At 46.1% G+C, this 19,114-nt stretch overlaps 1 protein-coding gene across 1 annotated transcript; it reads left to right on the top strand.

The window, feature by feature from the left end:
• Nucleotides 1-103: 103 nt before the first annotated feature.
• Nucleotides 104-10,335, top strand: LOC8037652 (tetratricopeptide repeat protein 9C). Its single transcript, XM_029969649.4, has 4 exons — nucleotides 104-486; nucleotides 5,654-5,846; nucleotides 8,085-8,270; nucleotides 9,722-10,335. The coding sequence occupies exons 1-4, from the start codon at nucleotides 397-399 to the stop codon at nucleotides 9,814-9,816; spliced, it is 564 nt and encodes a 187-aa protein (XP_029825509.2). The 5' UTR covers nucleotides 104-396; the 3' UTR covers nucleotides 9,817-10,335.
• The last annotated feature ends 8,779 nt before the right edge of the window (nucleotides 10,336-19,114 follow it).

Genomic DNA, 19,114 nt, shown 5'->3' with positions numbered 1-19,114 from the left:
TATTTTATTTTGTATTTTTATTGAAGTTTTACCTGCAAACACGGTGGCGCGAAATACCGCCCAACTGTGTTGTTGCCTTTATCTATTCATTCAAAAGGTTCCGGCGTTTCGGTATCGTCGATCGTCGTTGTCCTTTGGTGTGCTGTCGTTCTGCAGACTGATATTTTACAAATCCACTGGTGCCTTTCTGTCTCCGGAAGTCAAACCTAAATCAACGTCCACATAAGCAGCGTTGACCCACTTCTGTAAACCACTTAGTGTGTTCGGATTTTAGAGAGACGTTCTCATGGTCTGCGGCTGTCCGTGTGTCTGACAGAACGCTACGTGGGTGACGGTTTCTGTTCCACAGTTCCGTTGGTTCCGTGTTTGTAGCAATAACTTCTCGCAAAGGAAACTATGGCAGAATGTGAGCAACAGCCCGGTTCCAACAGTTCGACTAAGATGACAATGACTGAGAAGGTTGAACAAGCCCGCCAGTACAAAAAGGTTGGTTCGCCGAGTTTAGTATCGACTGGTTGTCATTAATGTTCGTTTGCCGACTTCAGGAAAACTAGGACCAGATTCGATTCACTCGTATAATCGGTAGAACTTATGCATATACGAAAATTCCAGTTTAGTAGTGCATTTTTTTCTTAAATACCAAGCTCCCAAATTGCTGTAAAATCAGTATCGTGCCTTGGTCTAACCACAATTATTGTCGTGCTTCCACACCAAGTTTAAAAGGCAGCAAGAAACGTGACACCTCAGTGAATAGACCGGTAGCGTTCCACGCACACGCGACGCCGCCGTAACGTGTTCATAAGGCCCGCTTCAGACGGCGCAATTTCTCCCAGCAACTTGACGTTTCAACATCAGCAACACGGGCCGCCCGCGTTCACACGCAGCAACTAATTGCTGCAATTTGCCATCATTAAATTTTATTTCTCTTGCACTATTTAGACACACAGTTACGTGCTATAAACGTGTTTTTATACATTTAAATTGCTTTGAGAATACTATCTCGTCTTTCTGAAACTGTTTATTTCCAAAAACAATCAATTTTAAAGGAGAACCAAGTCTTTAGTGGTTATCATCACCGGTACGGGGTATCACTTGAAAATATTGTGTCCCTGACTGGCTGCTGCCTCTTCAAATGTCTTCAAGTTGCTCCGTGTTGCTTGTTCGCTTTGAGCCGGACCCGACCTCAGCAATTCGTGTTGATCCAGGGAGAGCTATTGAACAACCTGCCAGCAACCCCAAAAAGTGCAGAGAAAGTTGCCCCGTCTGAAGCTGGTCTAAGAAGCAGACGCCCGAGCGCGAGACAGTTCATGCCGCCTACGCAGACTCTCAGTGGGGTTCTCTTGCAGGCAGAAAAACTACAGATTCCACGATGCATAGCAGCAGCATAACAAAACTGTCAGTAAGTTAGGTCTATTGGTCTTGAACGTTCTGGGCCAGTGAGTTTGGATCCCGCAAGCTAGCACGCAAAGGGGATACTATACGGAGAGCAAGTCGTCTGCTTCTTGCGCTGGAGTTGCGGTGACTGGCAGTTCCCGTTTCCACCCATTCCCAATTCAACCTTCCCGTTCGTACCTTCCCGTTTCGACCCGGCTCAAAACGACCTTCTCGTTTCATCCTTTCCCATTTCACCCTATCCCAGAACAACCTTCCGGCTTCGGCCATTGTTCATTATCAGTTGAGTCGGTTTGTTTGTATTGTTCGTTAACAGCTGATCAGGTTTGAGTGTGCAATGTCTCAGTGGCGTAGCCAGGATTTTATTTCAGGAGGGGTTCAACGGCATCTCCTACCGCCAATGACTGAGGGTGAGCTCGCCGACACGGACGCTCAGGCAAATATTAGGGAGACGCTGTTAAGATAAAACGGGTAACGCTGCAGTGTCATTTTTAAAATCGGAGCAGGCTTTATTTCCAGGAATACAGGCGGGGTGGCTCACTGTTGTTCTACTGTCGTCGTAATTGCGGCCCACCGACTTTAAAAGCTTTCTCACAACACAAAACTCCCTTCGCTTTTCGAAGTAGCACCGCAATACGAAGGCCAGAGAAAACACAAAAATAACTGCTTTCACACACAAAAAAAAGAACAAAAAAACTAAACAGAAAAAAAAAAATCTCGACACTGAAAAATTGGAGCAACCGACCACGCACAAACACTTTAGGGGCCCATATTTAGGGCGAAGGTAACTCTGAACAATCACAAAACCAAAATCTATTATCTATTAAAGGTTTAACAAAATTCGTGCTACAGAACCAGATGCCGAAGGAAAGAGAGTGTTATCTTTGCTAGGCCGTTTTATCTTGCAGCGTGGTCCAAAGGCAGAAGCAGCATATCCTCGGGGTAAGGAGAGGTCATCAGTCCGAACTCGTCGTTCCGTCACTCGGAGAAATGACATGACGCACCACAAAGAAGCTACACGCCGAGTGTGGAAAGGAACTTGACTAGCCTTGCGCCTGTGCGTAGTGAGAATATGAAGGCTTGTCTCTTCAAGTTTCTGATGTTCCGTGCAGCGAAGAGATTAACCTAATAGTAACAAGGAATTGCATCGCATGCCACCTTGACATACAAAGCAGGAAGCAGGACGGACTTCATCGCATCCGTGAGCGACGATTTTCGCAAAGTGAGGGAAACTTCGCCAAAAATAGGGAAATTTTAGGCGTCCAATGCAAGAGGGAAAAATGTGAAGCGCCCGTCACATCTGCGGTATACAGGTGGTCGCCCTCTGTCCGGAGGCACTATTTCAGAACGTCCATCGTCTCCTCAAGATTCTAGTTGCTTTGGCCTTAACAACGGCGGAAGCTGAGCGCTCGTTCTCTTCACAACGTTGGTTGAAAACATACTTGAGAGCGTCCACTTCGAGTGAGCGACTGCTCGGTCTATGCTTCGTTTCAGCTTAATTCCAGACGCAGCCGATGCTACAGGCGTGAACATGTGGCCCTGAGCAGTGCTTGCACTGCACGAGCGCGCGTGCTTGGCAGGGACGCTGAAAGCCCTGAACTCGTGCTTGTAGCATCGGCTGCACCTGGATTTAAGCTGAAACGAAGTATAGTGTTTTTTAATGTTCACCGCGACATTAAAGTTCAAGCGGAGGACGTCCGGGATATTTTTTTTCCATGAACGCAGGCGGCTTCATTTTAATGTGTAGGCGCTTGGCATAAATGAGATGATAAAGAGAACCCGTAAATTGCATTCTAATATCACTAGTCACAGTTACCTATTTATTCGTAGTAATTTCTAGTCGAAAGCACATAATTCTGATCACAAAAGGTGTGCATGAGCGCAGTGCCACCCGTTGCTTAAAGTGCGATTGTTTTTTTACAATTCATTTATTATTCCTTACATTACTGACATTGTTTTATATTATCATCGTGTGTTCGTTTTATTATTTTCACTTTGATTGAACTGTGTATTTCAGTGAGGATAGTTTGTCATATTTTGCGTTGAAATTGCCATCCCTCACCCCACAAATATTTTGAAATATCCGTTCTCTATATATCTGCGATCAAGTTCCGGATCCCATCGAATTAACATGAATTAAGCAATATTGCATATTTTATTAATCTGAGCATTTTCTACCCCACAAACAATTTTTCCGAAAGCCTGTAAGTTGGAGATGGTCCGTGCTCCCCCGTTGCTCCGTGCCTCGTGCAAAACCGGCTGCGTGAGCAGGGCAGCGAGCAGGCCCTGTTGGGGAGGGAAAGGGGGGGGGGGGGGGGAGGGGGCTAGCTTTGGCATTTTGGGAGGGGTTTCGACCCCCCAAACCCCCCCTCTGCCTACGCCACTGATGTCTGTCCTCGCTCACTTCTCCCTCTCCCAAAACAACCTTGAAGATATGGCATCAAAAGATAAACGCTCTGTCAGGGAGGGCTCACTTGAACATTTACAGCTTCATCGATCTGATCAAACGGGATGAGGTCTTGACAAGGATATCTCTGCAGCAGCTTGCAAATGGTGGTGCTGTGTGGGCCAGGGGACAGCCGTGAACTATCAAAATTTGAGTGTCACCATTCTGATGGCACGATTTTCCTGCTCGACTTTCTCAACTAAGGCGATAGCATTTTGTGGTTTATGATTTCTTTTTGTGTGCGCGAGGGTACTGTATCTGAACTTGTAAGAAAATGAAGTCGCAATCATATGCCTGTCAACCTGTTTGATTTATCACTCTTCAAAATATCCCGTTCACTATAAGGAAGTTTTAGAAAAACGTACGCAAGCACTTTGGGTAACCTAAAAATAGCGCCGCAGTATAAAAGCTAAGCCAACGCTAATTTTTGCTTACTCAAAGTTCTTGCCTTTGTACAGAGCGCAACACCGTTAGCGCAAACAAGCGATTGTTGGTTTTTACTGTTTGTCTCAAAGGATCAAAAGACTACCATCAATATTATTAGTGACTTTGAAAGTGCTCATCTGGGCCACTAGCCTAGGTGGTACAATTTGGTACCTCTTAATACCATTTCGAAGGAAAGTTGGAAAAATTATCAACATCATGTTTGCGGCAACGTTGTCGCGCAGTGTATGTAGTTTGTTTCGTATTTACACATTTTGGGGACCATCTTGAAAGAAACATTTTAAGGAGTTCAAGTAGAAATATATTTCGTTAAAGCTTATCTGAAAGTGTTGTATAATTTAACACTACGTTGACGAGCAAATATATTTCGCAACATAACTAAATAGCTCGCCTGCACCTTTGCATTAACTGCATTAACACCCTCTCGGGACATATTCTTAAGGAGAAAAGGTGCGAAAACCAGGGTTAGAACAGTGGAGACTTTTCGCAAAGAGGTTGAGATGTGCAGGGGCTTATAGCAATGAGTTCAAACAAGACGAGCTCAAACGTAAAGGGTGTTTTGACTATGGGTTCAAAGAAGAAGGGCGTTTCGGGAACGAGTTGAAACAAAGCAGGTTCAAATGGGACAGAATTCGGGAATGGGTCGAATTGGGAAGGTCGTTTCAGGACAGGTTCAAACGGGAAGGTTGTTTCGAGTGGGGGGTCAATGCGGAATAGGTTAAAACGGGAATGGGTTGTTTCGGGCCACACCCGCGTTGACGTCAGAACGACGCCGAACTTTGATTGGCTTTGGTAGAAAGGAGAGTGGGTAGACCTCAATGATAGATAGATGCCTTGAAGTCTACCCTCTACTTTTTTTAATTGGCCAATGCGGAGCACAAGTTCGTCTGCCTCTCGCACTGGGGTTGCAGTGACGTCTGAACGCTTGGCTCTCCTGGAAGGATAGTGGGTAGGCCTCAAGGCAGCTAGCACTGACCCACGATCCTTCCAATTGGAGCCCACCGGAGCTCGGCGTTCTGACGTTGTAGCAACCCTGGTGCAAAAAGCAGACGAACCTGCACTCTGTATTGACATAGTGCATGACAATGCGATTGTCACTAACACCTTAATAACATTGTGGATATTACATTCCGTTTTTATACCGGCTTCTCATTGTTACTTCTTCCATGTTAGCCTCTTCAGTGGCTCCAGGGCAAAGTGGTTGGGCACATAAAGCCCCCGAATTAACTTTATTTTGCCCTCCAAGTTACCGCGAGCTCGAGTATATCGGTCTCGCAGCAACGTGCCCTGCCGTTTCCATCGTGCTGCGGAGGTGTGTTCGTAGCTGTCCCTCTGGTCAGCCGTCTCGGCGTCTTTTCTTTCCTGGCACAGGAAGGCAACGAGCTGTACAAGGAGAACCGTCCCAGGCAGGCCCTGGGCAAGTACCACCGGTGCTTGCTCTACATCAAGGCGGTGGAAGAGGGAAAAAGGCTGCCCATCATGCCAGAGCCACGGGAGGTGCTTCCCATCCAGCTCAAAGACGAGGTCATGCGCATGCGGGCGGACTGCTACAACAACTTGGCCGGTCAGTCGCTGTACTTGCAGCAATCGCCAAAAAAACAAATGCATTACAGGGCGTTTTTTCTGGATCCAAAAAGAAACTATGCATCGCCGAACACTCATTCCCCACCTGAATGTAGCTCTAGCATTCCAAACCGGATGCCAAAGTTTCATAGTTAACCGTTTTCCTATTCGAAAGTTATATGATTTTCTGAAAATTTCAAGGGGAAAATGGCGGCCAAATGAGTCCTAAAAAAATGGAGCTAAATGACCCCAGTTACCGAGAACGAGCCCCATTTTCCTATTGAAATTTTCATGAAATCAATTATAACTCTTTAATGAGGTAACTGCGACCCCCGAAACCTTGGCATCTACTTCGAACCGTCAACGCTTCGTTTGGGCACAGAATGGCATTCGGCAACGCTTTGTTTAATTTTGTAACAAAAAAGTGCCTCCCAATTTTCTTTTTTTTTTTTTTTTTGCGGTATTTTGTGTTGTTGTTTGCGATGTTCCTCGCCTTGCTGCCTCATGTCAACTGGTGCAAAGGACCTTGTGGAGGTGGAGAAACGTCCAAAATATGTGCGAGCGAACACGAGGGGAAAAAATGGCATCTTCAAATTTCTTGGCTGAAGTACTCCTCGATGTCCAGCTTGGAATTGAGGGCCATGTTTATGAGGACACTGAGAAACGCCTCCCCAGCCTTTCCATGTGGGTTGCTCAGCGAGCGAATCCATAGACAAAATTTTCTTGCGGGCACGCCAGTTAGTTTTCTTGCACGATTTCTCCGATGGGTTGGTGCGTAAAAAACGATTGGGAGAACTCGAGTTCGGAGCCGAGATTTGAAGGCCCAACCTGTAGTCCGGGGTCACTAACACTGAACGCCCCACCGGGGAAGTTCGTCTGTGTAGATGGTCCACAAGGACGACGACGATGCACGTGGAGGAGCAAGTCCACTGTTATTGTCTCGTGCATTCGCTCCTTTGTCGGTACTGTCACTGCAGTCAGCAGAGAATGTCTTTGTCTTCTGATGGAGGTACATAATTGTCCTCTTCACTAAAATCGTCACCACTTTGAACCAAATCGAGCAACGAGTTCCTATAAAACTAGCATGGCGCAAACGACGCCATGCTTTTTCCAGCTAGCAGAATTCGAAGCAACCTGCACCTCCACACCTCCGCCGCTCACAAGCACTTCTGCTCTCTATAGAAAAAAGCAAACAAAAAAACTAACTCTAACAGGAATGAAGTGTTCAAATAAAAAAAAAGCCGTTTACAACTCCCTGTAACGCCGAATTGGAGTGCAGCTCTTGAGGAGGAGGGAAGGGCACTGAGGGGAGGGTAGACCCCTCCTCCTCCCCTCATTCTTTAATATGCTCCGGGGGGCCACCTGACCTCGGGGGGGGGGTCACGTGACTTTGGGGGGCAGGGGAGGGGGGGGGTCACGTGACCTCGGGGAGGGGGGGCCAGGTTACCTTGGGGTGACCTTGGTTACGCCGACGCCGCTCAAGCCGGAAACGGGCGCCTAAGAGCTGCGCTCTAAAAACTTCCCAAGAAATGGAGCCACCAGTTCAGTGAAAAAGAATGTAGGAGCAAGTTCGAACGAAGCGGGAGTCGGGTGACTTTTGACAAACCGACTGGAAACGCATTTTTCTGGCTTCTGCAAAGGGTTAAAGAAGCCAAGTTTCCTGTTGAAATACTGGCTGTCCCCCCCTAGTCTTCAGGGAGTTTTTTTGCAAGATCATAATTCTGTTTTTATTGTTAATTCTGTAAAGGGCCCCAGCAGAGCTCTGGTGGTCCTTAAGGTTCATTGCTGTTTTTTTACCCGATAGAGCCACAGTCCTGGCACTGCCTGGTTAACGGGCAAGGAACTAATATACACTTAACATGCTTGGTCCCTTAGGAAGTGCATTTAATGTTTCCGGCTGTGCGGGCTTATTTCGAGTAGAGCTTGGCAGCATGAAGGCACAATTATTTCCTGCCTATAAAGGCGGATCGAGTTTGTTGGCAGATAATTAGGAAAATTAGCAGAATAATGCGATCGTACGCGAAAAAAACGCGAGGAATTAACGAAGTTTGGCGAGAGAAGTAGTGCGCAGTCACCAGTACTTCTCTGCGACGGCGAGGAGGTACCACCCCTCGTCTGCACCCGCTTTTCAAACCAAGCCGCCAAGAATACGTCCGGCACCACCCGCAGCCTCTTTCTCCCCACGGGGGGCCGGCAAGCGAGAGCCCTTATCGGTGTCCGTTCCCCCTCCACGACGCAGCCTGCCTGCTACAGATGCCCCAGTGCGACCACCGCAAGGTGATCACCTACTGCGACCTGGCCCTGGCCGTGGACCCCCGAAACGTGAAGGCCCAGTACCGCAAGGCCGTGGCCCACTACAACCTCGGAAACTACGACGTGGCCGCCGGCATCCTCGCAGACGCCAAGAAGCTGCTCAAGCACCCAGGTGAGCGTGTGTATGAATCATCTGCTTACCGTGAAACGAAACACCGGGCAAGCGTTTGCGTAGAGGTTGGAGATAGTCGCGAAAGAATAGGGATGGGAACCCTTTGAGAGCATAAAATAAGGGGCACAATATAGGGTAGGCCCTATACTTCATTTCACCTTGCGTCCAAGCGCAGCGGATGCTACGAGCTATCGGAGCCAATCCAAGGCTGTGCGAATGTCGCGTGACCTTGGAGAGGGGGCACAGCGACGCGAGGAAAGCGTATCACGGGCTACGTCCACAGAGCGGGATCGGCTAGGACAGCTCGTTGGCGTCCGGACGTAAGGTGAAACGGATATAAATAACAAGCCTTAGTGCCGAATTTTTTTATGTCACCTAGCAAGGGCCAGCACAGGGCCCACATTTGGCACGAGTGCTTCGTTAGCATTTGGCTGGGACTCGCGTTTATTCAGCGGGGACACAAATCAATAACAATGCCAAGATTTTTTTTTTTTTTAGTAGGGCGGCAAGGTGTTTGGTATGTCCATGACTTGGGGTTGGAGTTTTCTGCATTGCAACTGGTCATGGACCATGCAAATAATTTCTAGCCCAGTTGTATGAAGTGTTGGTTATCCTCACTGGCTGCACATGAAGAGGCTGCACATAAAAAAGATGCTGCACATGAAAGAAAAGTGGTCTTCATCGCCTGCACACAAACTGTGAAGCTGCACGCAATATGTTGTGTTACCATTGCTTTCGCCAAAACAGTGGGAAAGGAGTGAATTTCTTTTTTTTATTTACAGCGGTAGTTTTTATGAGTCTTTTTTCACCACTGAAATTGACGTCCGTTGTTAACGTTGTAGTTGGCAATGTAGGGCGTCCGTCGTCAAAGTTGCCAAATCCTGAAAGGTCGCCCGCGAAAATTAAACCTGGATCCGCTGTGTGCAAAGCGGAGACGCTACCAACTGAGCTAATCTACAGCATTAACAAACCCGTCTTAATATAGAGGATTTTGTAGTATCCGATGCCCACTGCAAGTGCTCTCTGGAAAAAAGAAATAGCAGATGACAAAATGCCGTCGTAGCACTGTCATTGCCAAAAGCTCGTGGCGGGGGACGCATTTCGACGCACTCCGGAACAAAAAAGAATGAAAAGTGTTTGGAACAAAATGGAATAAAACAAAAGCATTTAAAGCAAAACAGACAACTGTTTTGGTCAGAACGTTTTCGTTCACGCACTCCACGGTGCGTTCACGCACTCCATGGTGCGTGAACGCGACGACAATGCCTAATGACTTGGCCGAGACGTGTTGCAGCCATCACTGGGACTGTACTGTGAATTAGCACAGAACTGTTCAACATTTTTTTTTTTTTTTTTTTACGTGTGATTGATGTTTTGAACAGACCCGATCTGCAACTAGACCCAAGTGCCACTGCTACAGTGTTCCAAGCCCTGCCTTCTCTCCCTTGCAGATGCCAACATCAACAGGTACCTCGAGCTGTGTGCAGAGAAAGAAAAGCAGTACAACAAGGAGTGTAAAAAGCTGTACGAAAAGATGTTCGACTGATCCCGGAGTCGCAGCTCAGTACCGGTTCAGCGTTTGTCGAGAAGACACAACTCAGCCAAACTGCCACACGCTCAAGTCAAGAGTCTCGACGACACAATTGCTGCCGACGTTCGCTGGGCTCTTTCTGTCGTTGCTTTCGGCATATAGGTAATTTAATTTATGTTAATGCGTGATCTCTTCCTCGCATTTTATTTTTGGTTATCCTTCGAGAGCAGCAGAGCATGATAGACTTTTCAGCGTCTTATCTGCACCAAGTGAGGACAAACTTGCATATTGTGCTTGTTGGTGTGTTTGTGTTTTTAAGCTTTTGTAACCTTTTCGGGTTTACATTATTAAAGGCAATGTGATGAGAAGATATATTTTAATGAGAAGATGAATGTTCCAAAGGGCAGCCTGTGACTCGAAATGTTTGTTCACTTTTAACCCAAAGTGCTACGAAGTCTTGACCTTCTTTCTGGGCGTTTCATCTGCATCTTCATCGTCTGAAAGCAATCACAATAAAGCATGTTCATTAAGATAGTCGGTGCTGGGACTCAAAATTGCTGTCTGCACACAAACGGTAAACCTTTGCCACAAAGTATATTTAAACGTTTAATTTGCCGTACCCACCTGTCAAGCTTAAGGTCGTTTTTGATTTTAGAAACCCTCACCTAAATCTGCGACTTGTTGAAGAAAAAGTAGGACATGCAGCAAGGTGTTATATGTTGCTGGGCAATAGTGACGTACATTTGTGTGTCGGACAGTCGGAAACCCGTTCATTTTGACCGTCGAAGTACGGAGCTGCTACTGTGGTAGGATTCGCACCGTGGACGCGGTACGCCGAAAGAGCCAGTAAGTACAAATCACCACCAGCACCAAAGAATGCTGGCAGCACGTTAAATCAGTTGAACATACCGCAATTTTCGTCGTCGCAGTCACCGGTGGCAGCTTTCGTATTGCCTCCTGCATCGACGAGTTCGGTTAGGTAGACGTTTGCCTCTTTTTGAACCGCAGAAATCGCCGCAATCAGGCAGGAAAGCTTTGATCGGGAGTCAGAGCCGCCTTCGAGTTGTTTTTCGATCTTCCTGAGCGGTTGGGAGCTCCTCGAGAAAACTTCCACCGACACGCCGGCCGACGCCATGTTTGTTGTCGATCGAGGAGATTTTTGGCACCTGTTTTACCTGTGCCCATTTGAATCAGGTGGCACCTTGCGCCATCTAGTTGTTTTCTACCGTTTTATGGTTCAGTTTTGTTGTGTTTGCGATCGGGTGGCGCCAAGCCAAGCCAAGCCTCTCCAGCCCTCTTTCCAGTTTCGGTTTCGAGTTTTTTGGCTTTATTAAAAATATTCGTTACTAGTAAAGTATTGATTGAGTAGCTTTTTGACAATTACTATTCCGTGAAGCAGACTGAGCTGCTGATGACAGTAAAATGTTGGTACGAACAAAACTTGGTAAAATTTCAATCTACGGTTGTTGAGTACAAAGGAGAATGAATGTTCGTTCAAAAGGAGGGCGTGTGAATTGGCTCTTCAATCGCACCAATTTTGTTGGATTTTTTTTAACCCTTTCGATCATCACTTTAGTGATTTTGTAGCATCTTTGCCAAATGCTAATGCAATAGTCCGAAGATTCGTAAATGATATTTTGATCTGTGTCTTTGAGGGAACTTCGGCGCAGGCGATCTAGGAGTGTGTGCTGTGCTGGTACTTTCATGGAGGAGCGGCATATTTGGGATTGGCGCCACGTCGCGGGCGCCCTCCTGTGACGGAGCTGGTAAGATGCGAGCCAAATATCGTATTTGTGCGAGCAGACGACGCGCTATTTCGAAGAACTGAGTTGCTATGTTAGTTCGCATCTGTGCGGATCGAAATCAGTTTATTTATTAAATAAACGTGCACGAAGTTTTTGTGAGTGATCTTTCTAATCCTTCACAGCGCCTCAAAGTTGCTTTAAAAAAATAATTTCAAATGTTCAAAAACAGGTCTCAAGCTTCACATTACAGCTTGCGCGACGTGCGTCAAGGCAATTCACAACCTCTCTAAATCTTCTTCTTTTTTTTTTTTTTTTTGATTTTTGGAGGTTTCTGTATAGAAAGAGGTTTTGCATCCACCAGAGTAGATGACGTGCTGTCATCTTAGCTGTGCACGAGCGCACAGTTGTGTTGCAAAGCGCCGCACATTTGTTTTAGCTGTACTGAGCTTGCCGATACTGACGCTTCTATCCAAGCGTGACTCGACAGTTGCCGACGAGCAAATGCTCGTCAGAAAGTGACGCTTAGCTCCTCCCACATCGAATACGTCGAAAAGAAGTTTGTAACATCGCGACTTTTGCTCTAAAGAAAGGCAGAAATTTTCGTAACTTCTTAAATTGTCGGACATATATGGCCCGGAAAATTCAGGGGATCATTAATTTGTTATATCTCCTTTTTATTAAGAATTGTTTACAAGTTTAAAATCGCTCGCTGAGAAGCGCATCACACATAATTAAGCATACAGGCGGTAGTGATTCATAACAGGTGTATACCTCATTTTTTGGGACGCTGAAGTGTCACCGACGGGAGTTCCGCACGTTTCGCGTTGACCGGGTGAATAAGCAGGAATTCAATTGAGACAACTCCGGAAGCCAGCCACCACTTCTTCCTGACAGTTAATTTGAGGAAGTGTCTGTTTACTGGTTTACAAAATTAAAAAAAAAGGAAATGAACTTGAAACTAATAAAAGACCAGCACTCACAAAACACATTGGTACCAACAGGATGCACAGAGTCGCTTTCACTGAAGTCGACCTCACGCCAGAGGTTCTCGAATTTAGCTTTCCTATTTTCAATTTGATTAGACATTACACCTCGTCAAACTGCAACCGCAGCTTTTTGTCCTGACGTCCTCCCTTTTTGTACCAACCAGAATGGGAAATAAATACATTATTATTATTATTATTATATTCTATTTTCATCAATCAGCTTTTTGTATTGGGGTCGAGAACAGCACACCACCCTCCCAGCGCTTCGACACCTCAGCGTCAAACGTGTTCGTTAGCACGACCACGCGTGCCACGGTTTCAAGCTTTGTTAAAATGTCCTACTGCAAATATCACTTCACCAAATCAACACATCACGTGAAATAGGCACTGTTGCGCGTTACCCAAACAGCGCATGAAGCGAACTGACGAGCCGAGGGATTCAAGATCTGCACGGTCTGTCCCGTTGGTCTGTCCCAGACTGTCCTACCCGTGACGTCACAAACGCTGATGATGATAGCTAGAGAAGCGACCGCTGTAGTTCGCGCACGCCGCCAAGTGGTCTCTGCTAAAGAAACTGGAAAGAAGCGGTAAAGTTGTTACTGGTCACCGACAGCTGTATGGCCGATAGTTGCCATTCGAAAACCGTGAAGAGAGCTGTGGTCGCATGCAAAAAGTCCTGTGTACATTAGATGGAGCTTGCTTTACATGGATGGATGGATGGATGAATTCGGCTGAGCCCTTTGGATCGGGCGGTAGCTTACGCCACCTAGCCATTTTGTTTTACCATTTAAGCTTAGAATATTTAAATGTGAAAACTATATTCACTCCTCACAGCAAAGAAAGCGAGGCTATAAAACCCCCTTGCCGTCAGTTAATAAGAAAATACCTAGATTTCTCTCGCTTTCTGCCACCATTCACTTAATCTTTGCTTGGTAATCTCTACTGTCTTGAAGTCCACTCCTCCTTCGCTGTCTCGAAAACCCAATGACTTTATTAAATCGATGTTGTCTTTCGTAGGCATAGGGTGAAGCCCTTTACAGTAGAGTATCAAGTGTTCAACCGTTTCGTCCTCTTCTCCACAAGCAGTGCACACTGTATCCATTTCCTGGTACCTCGCTCTGTATGTTCTGGTTCGCAGAACACCCGTCCTCGCCTCAAACAACAATGAGCTTCCCCTAGAATTGTCATATATGCTTTCTTTGGCAATGAATGCTTTGTTTAATCTATAGCTTTCCAGAGCCGTCTTTGTTTGCATTCCCTCTAGCCCCCGATCCCTTTCTGTGGCCTTAACTTTCTTCTTAACTGAGACCTGCTCCACTTTGTGCCTATACCCCTCATGTGTAAACAGCTGAAGACCTTTCGTGCCCATTGCTCCCCATCCATTTGTCTCACCCGATCATCAAATTCTATCTTGCTCACCACTCCCTGGTTTGGCGTTTTGCAATGCGAAATGTAGCGCGCCATCTAGTAGAACTACGTCCGCCATCTTGGTAGCGGCGAGAAAACGAAACCAGTGACCTGACCGCGCTTCGTGCGAGAGATGCGATGCCAACGCGTTGCTGCGTTCCGCTGCGGATGCAACTCGTACGTGACGTGAACGCAAACGTAAACAGGGTTCACAATTTTTTGCAAATTTTTTCTTATTCTTATTTGTTACTTGAGACGCAGCTTTTGACAAAAACAATCGGTGACAACGCGAAGAAACATGCGGACGTTACAGCGCGGCATGAAGCCATTTACTGCTATTGAACTGGGCCCCTAATCTTTTCACGAAGTTGTACCAAATTTGTCTTTGTACCTTTTTTCTTCTTTTACGCACGTTGCAGCGTCGGCTGAAAGTTGAAAGCACCACAAAGCCCTCATTTTAATGTCATATATATTTATTAAAAAAAATAATTACTTTGGAAAGCTAGAAAACACCCAAATTGCTTTACAGTGATTTTTGCTGTCTTTTTTTGTCGCACGCGACGTTCAATTACATCGAACGTGTCATTCGACTTAGGTTCATCGCAGTGGCTAAAACTTCGATGTCTGCGGCGGCGAGAACTTGCGTTGCGGACGTCAAATGGAGCAATACGGGTGGTGCCAACTTCACTTTACAATCTCTATTTCTCTCTCTGTGTGTGTGTGTGTGTGTGTTTTTTTTTTTTTTTTTTTTTTTGTCGCAGACGAGGTAAATTTTTTTGTTTAATGCAAAAAAGTTCGGGGAGTAGTTTTGAGAAGGTCAATGCAGTAACCCCGATTTTCTGGCAAACAATAAACTCCTAAAAACACCCTCCGAAGTTTCCTAAAAATAAACTCTGAAAACTCAAAACTCTTTTTTATAACTGTGGAAAAAGCTCAGTCAAAACGCTACTTCAAACGTCCGGTATTTTTTCCCTTTTTCTTTTTAATGTTGCAAGCTTTTATTTTTCCTTTTTTTTTATTTGAAACTTGTAATTGAGGCTTTTTGTAATTCTGTTGTTCTGTCGTCTATATATGAGTATGTTGAAATTATGTTTCGTGAATGCTTGAAATGTATATATTCAAGAAATCATTTATGCTTTTTTTATTCTCCGGAATGGTATCGACAAAGAGACCGCATCTGTTATGCGGCATAGAGAGCAATAGGTTTTTCTGATCGTTGGTTCAAATATGAAGCGCTACATATTGCAACGTGCCCCCTCCTAGTACTTATAACCTCCTTGGTTAGCACGGCGGAAGGTCTGCGCCATGTTGGATTTTGAGCGGCTTCGCCTTCGCAAGCGGCTAAAAAGCCGCTCAAGCTACCTGGACGGCAAAACGTTAGCGCTCCATCTAATGATCATGGTCAGAGCACAGTTCAAAAGCTCGGGCACGTACAACCAAGAACACACCTACTGAAAGCTCAAGTCACGGCACATTCACCGCACTTTATTGATGTTGCCGATGAAAGACCACGTACAGACGATTGCCATGATGTCGCGCTTTGATTCTGTTTCATTCGTCCTATTGGTTCGTAGCGTCGGCTTGCGTCTGGATTTAAGGCGAAACGAAGCATAAAGATTGCTCGTCAACTGTGCTGGCCGGTCGATGCACTGGTCAATGGATCGCCGACATCGTCTAAGTTTCCACACGATGTCGCCAATGTTGAGGAGAAAAAAAAAGTGAAAGCCGTTTACAACTCCCTGTAACATCGAATCAGAGCGCAGCTCTTGAGGAGGAGGAGGGAAGGGTACTGAGGGGAGGGTAGACCCCTCCTCCTCCTCCTTCTCCTCCCCTCATTCTTTAATATGCTCCGGGGGGTCACCTGCCCTCGGGGGGAGGGGGGGGGGGAGAGAGGTGTCGCGTGACTTGGGGGGGGGGGGTCACCAGACCTTGGGGGGGTCACGTAAGGGTCACCTTGGGGGTTACGTGACCTTGATGTGACCTTGGGGTGACACGTGACCTTGGGGTGACCTTGGGAGGGGTCACGGGACCTTGGGGTGACCTTGGTTACGCCGACGGCGACGCCGCTCAAGCCGGAAACGGGCGCCTAAGAGCTGCGCTCTAAAATTCGAGGATGGCGGCTACTATGAAAAGACAGAACCAGGTTCCTGTACACCTGGTTCAATCAATTAATTACCATGGCTGCCACATGCTTCCGTGTCGTGGTAACAGTGTACCATGGCACTTGCGTCGCTCGCGTGAACCTTCACCGCCTCTCAGCAGCCTGCACGCGTGGAGCTTCACCGGTTTGCACCGGAGTGCTAGGAGCAGCGGCTGACACGGGGGAGCGCCTGGCTTAGCGCGATAGGCAGGCACATTATGGTCAGGATATGATTACGGGTCTACCTTTTTTGGTCGTGATTGTAGGTTGACCTCTCATTTTAAGAAAATCAGTGCCGATAAAAATTAAGAAACGCTGGTCTTATTTGAATAGATAAGATAATCAATGAGTTCCCATATCGAAAGAGCAGCAAACTTTGACTTCAACGCCATTTCAACGATCGTTTCGGGGAGTGAAGAGTTTTTCCTACATTTTTATCAATTTAGTGAGGAAACTGAGCAGATGCATGGTTCGCGTGACATCAATTTCCCCCCCCCCCCCCCCCCCCCCCCCCCCCCAAATTTAGCAGGGAAACTGAAATAGTGTATAGTTTACGTGACGTCAATTTTTTTGCCAAGTTTAGTGGGAACATGAATTAACATATAGCTTTAGTAACGTCCGGTCACGTGCGCGACATCAATTTTCCTTCTAAATTTATCGGGGGAACTGAATTTGATGTTTAGGTCACGTGCTGTCAATTTCTTCGTTAAATTTAGAGGGAAATGCACGGGCGGACAAACAGACAACATTTTGGGATTAAGGGTTCTGTTAAAAAAAAAAAAAAATTCCTGCTTTAAATTTATTACAATAGGCTTTAAGAATTATTGGAACACCATTCCCCAATTTTCTTGTGGGCGCCGCCATCTTGGCGCTTAGTGCAGATTGGACAGGATTGGATCGCCAGAACGGGCGCAACTGGCGATTGTTGCGATTAAAAAAATGTTAATTTCTGATTTTTAGAAATGATGCCAGGGACCTCAGGCGATATCGTTTTGGCAACCATGATTCGTACGCACCAAGATGTCTGATGCGTGGTTCCTCTGAAGCGTCTAGCTCACATAAAAATTAAAATAGTAGAACGTCCAGCCAAACCCTAATTACGTACCTAACGTTTCGAGGGCATACTCGACCTTTTTTTCAGGAGGATGACTGTGGCAACGGATGTTGAGAATCAGTATTTTTGTTTTGTTTATTTGCTTTGTTTCGGATTCCATGGTGGTGCTGTTTCCTTGGGTTAGTGCTACCGCGAAGCCCGTTGACGTAGACGGATGGCAAAGCGCCGAGGGGCCTATTGATGTTTCTGGCGTAGTTTGAATGTGCCATGATTCCGAAAACAGTCTTTGTCGATGGCTATAGATTCAATGCTAAGGATGAAGTCAAAGATTCAACACTGGCCCACGACACCGCAGTGTTCAGCGACCGCGCTGCGCTCGTGATAAAAGTTAAGAACGCAGTTTTGGTGCTGGCGGATCCTGTGTCGATAGTTCTTTGTCTTTGTAGACAAAGGCAATATATATATATATATATATATATATATATATATATATATATATATATATATATATATATATATATATATATATATATATATATATATATATATATATATATATATATATATATATATATATATATATATATATCGTAAAAAGGAGGTAAATGCTTTAAAACGTAATATATATATATATATATCTTTCTCAGGTTGTTTAGCACGGTATATCGCAAGGTCGAAATACCTCACGAGAAAAGCAGGAAAAGAGGAGGAGGAGCAGAGGACGAGGGGAGGAGCATGGGAGGAGGAGAGGGTACGGATGAGGAGGAGGGGCATACCCTCCCCTCAGTACCGTCCCCTCCTTCTCATCAAGAGCTGCGCTCTAATTTGGCGTTACAGGAAGTTGTAAACGTCTTTCATTTTTTATAGTAAAAGAATGCCAATAATTTACATTGTAGTCATGTTATAACTCTCCAGGTCCTGGCACAGACGCGCTCCGCCTTCTAACACTGGGTGACGGCGACAACGAAGGCGTGGCAGGCAGGACTATCCGCCATGTCTCTCCGCTCGTCACGGGAAGTCAGCGGCTGAGTAGAAACAACCACAAAGAGGCTAAAATCCTGAGCTTGCTTTCATAGAAATTGTTCTTTATTCCACATCTGAACTTTGAAGACATATACAGGGTGTTTCAGAAAACGCAGGCCAAATCGCTGCTGCGAAAACTAAGCATCGCACAGAAAAAATGTTGATGCCGTGTTGGTGTCTGCCCAAGAGCCCATTTTGAAAAAAATAATAACGTTTATAAAAAGAAATAGTTTTTTTCTAAGTTTTTTAGAAAGTTACTTTTTATTTGTTCATTTGAAGGCCATAGTTTCAATTAGAAACTTACTGGGCATGATCAATAACCCCTATATCAACCCTTTTTTAGAAAAGAATAATGCATGCCGAGCATTTTACCGTGTTTTGAAAAACCCTTCTGACGCGTACTCTGGCTTCGGGTTCTTATCCAAGCGCATCTTGGCGACAGCTGCCTCCGAAGGCTGAAGCGCGGAACCGAAGTCAGCCCAAAAGTCAAAGCTCAATCTTGCAATGTCATGCTCTTTCGAACAGCGAGGCGTTCCTTGTCGCCTGACCAGGGGCCCTAATCTGGACACTTGGCGGAAAAGTCGGCGAGAAATTCGGCGGCTATGATTGGCCGGCGCCAAGGTCAAGTGTGGCATTGGTCAATAGCGACCGCTAGATTTCTCGCCGTCGTTTTCGCCACGCGTCCAGCTTAGGGCTTCAGGGGCCCTAAGCTGGACGCTTGGCGGAATCAACGGCGAGAAATTTGGCGGCCGCGATTGGCCAACGCCACACTTGACCTTGGCACCGGCCAACCATATCCGCCGAATTTCTCGCCGACTTCTCCGCCAAGTGTCCAGATTAGGGCCCCAGGCGCGCGCGCTACACTTTGTTTTTTTACGAGAGAGGGAAGGGGGACGGGCGGGCGGGCGGGCGAGACTTTACTTCGTTTCACCTTATTTCCGAGCGCGGACGATGTTAT

This window comes from Ixodes scapularis, unplaced genomic scaffold (assembly GCF_016920785.2).
Source record: "Ixodes scapularis isolate PalLabHiFi unplaced genomic scaffold, ASM1692078v2 PGA_scaffold4__175_contigs__length_147842914, whole genome shotgun sequence".
NCBI lineage: Eukaryota > Metazoa > Arthropoda > Arachnida > Ixodida > Ixodidae > Ixodes > Ixodes scapularis.
This window is presented reverse-complemented; position numbering and strand designations above follow the sequence as displayed.

Coding starts and splice junctions, on each gene's coding strand:
- LOC8037652 (XM_029969649.4), top strand. CDS start 397: ATGGCAGAATGTGAGCAACAGCCCGGTTCCAACAGTTCGACTAAGATG. Junction 487..5,653: donor AAGCCCGCCAGTACAAAAAG/GTTGGTTCGCCG, acceptor TTCCTGGCACAG/GAAGGCAACGAGCTGTACAA. Junction 8,271..9,721: donor GAAGCTGCTCAAGCACCCAG/GTGAGCGTGTGT, acceptor TCTCCCTTGCAG/ATGCCAACATCAACAGGTAC.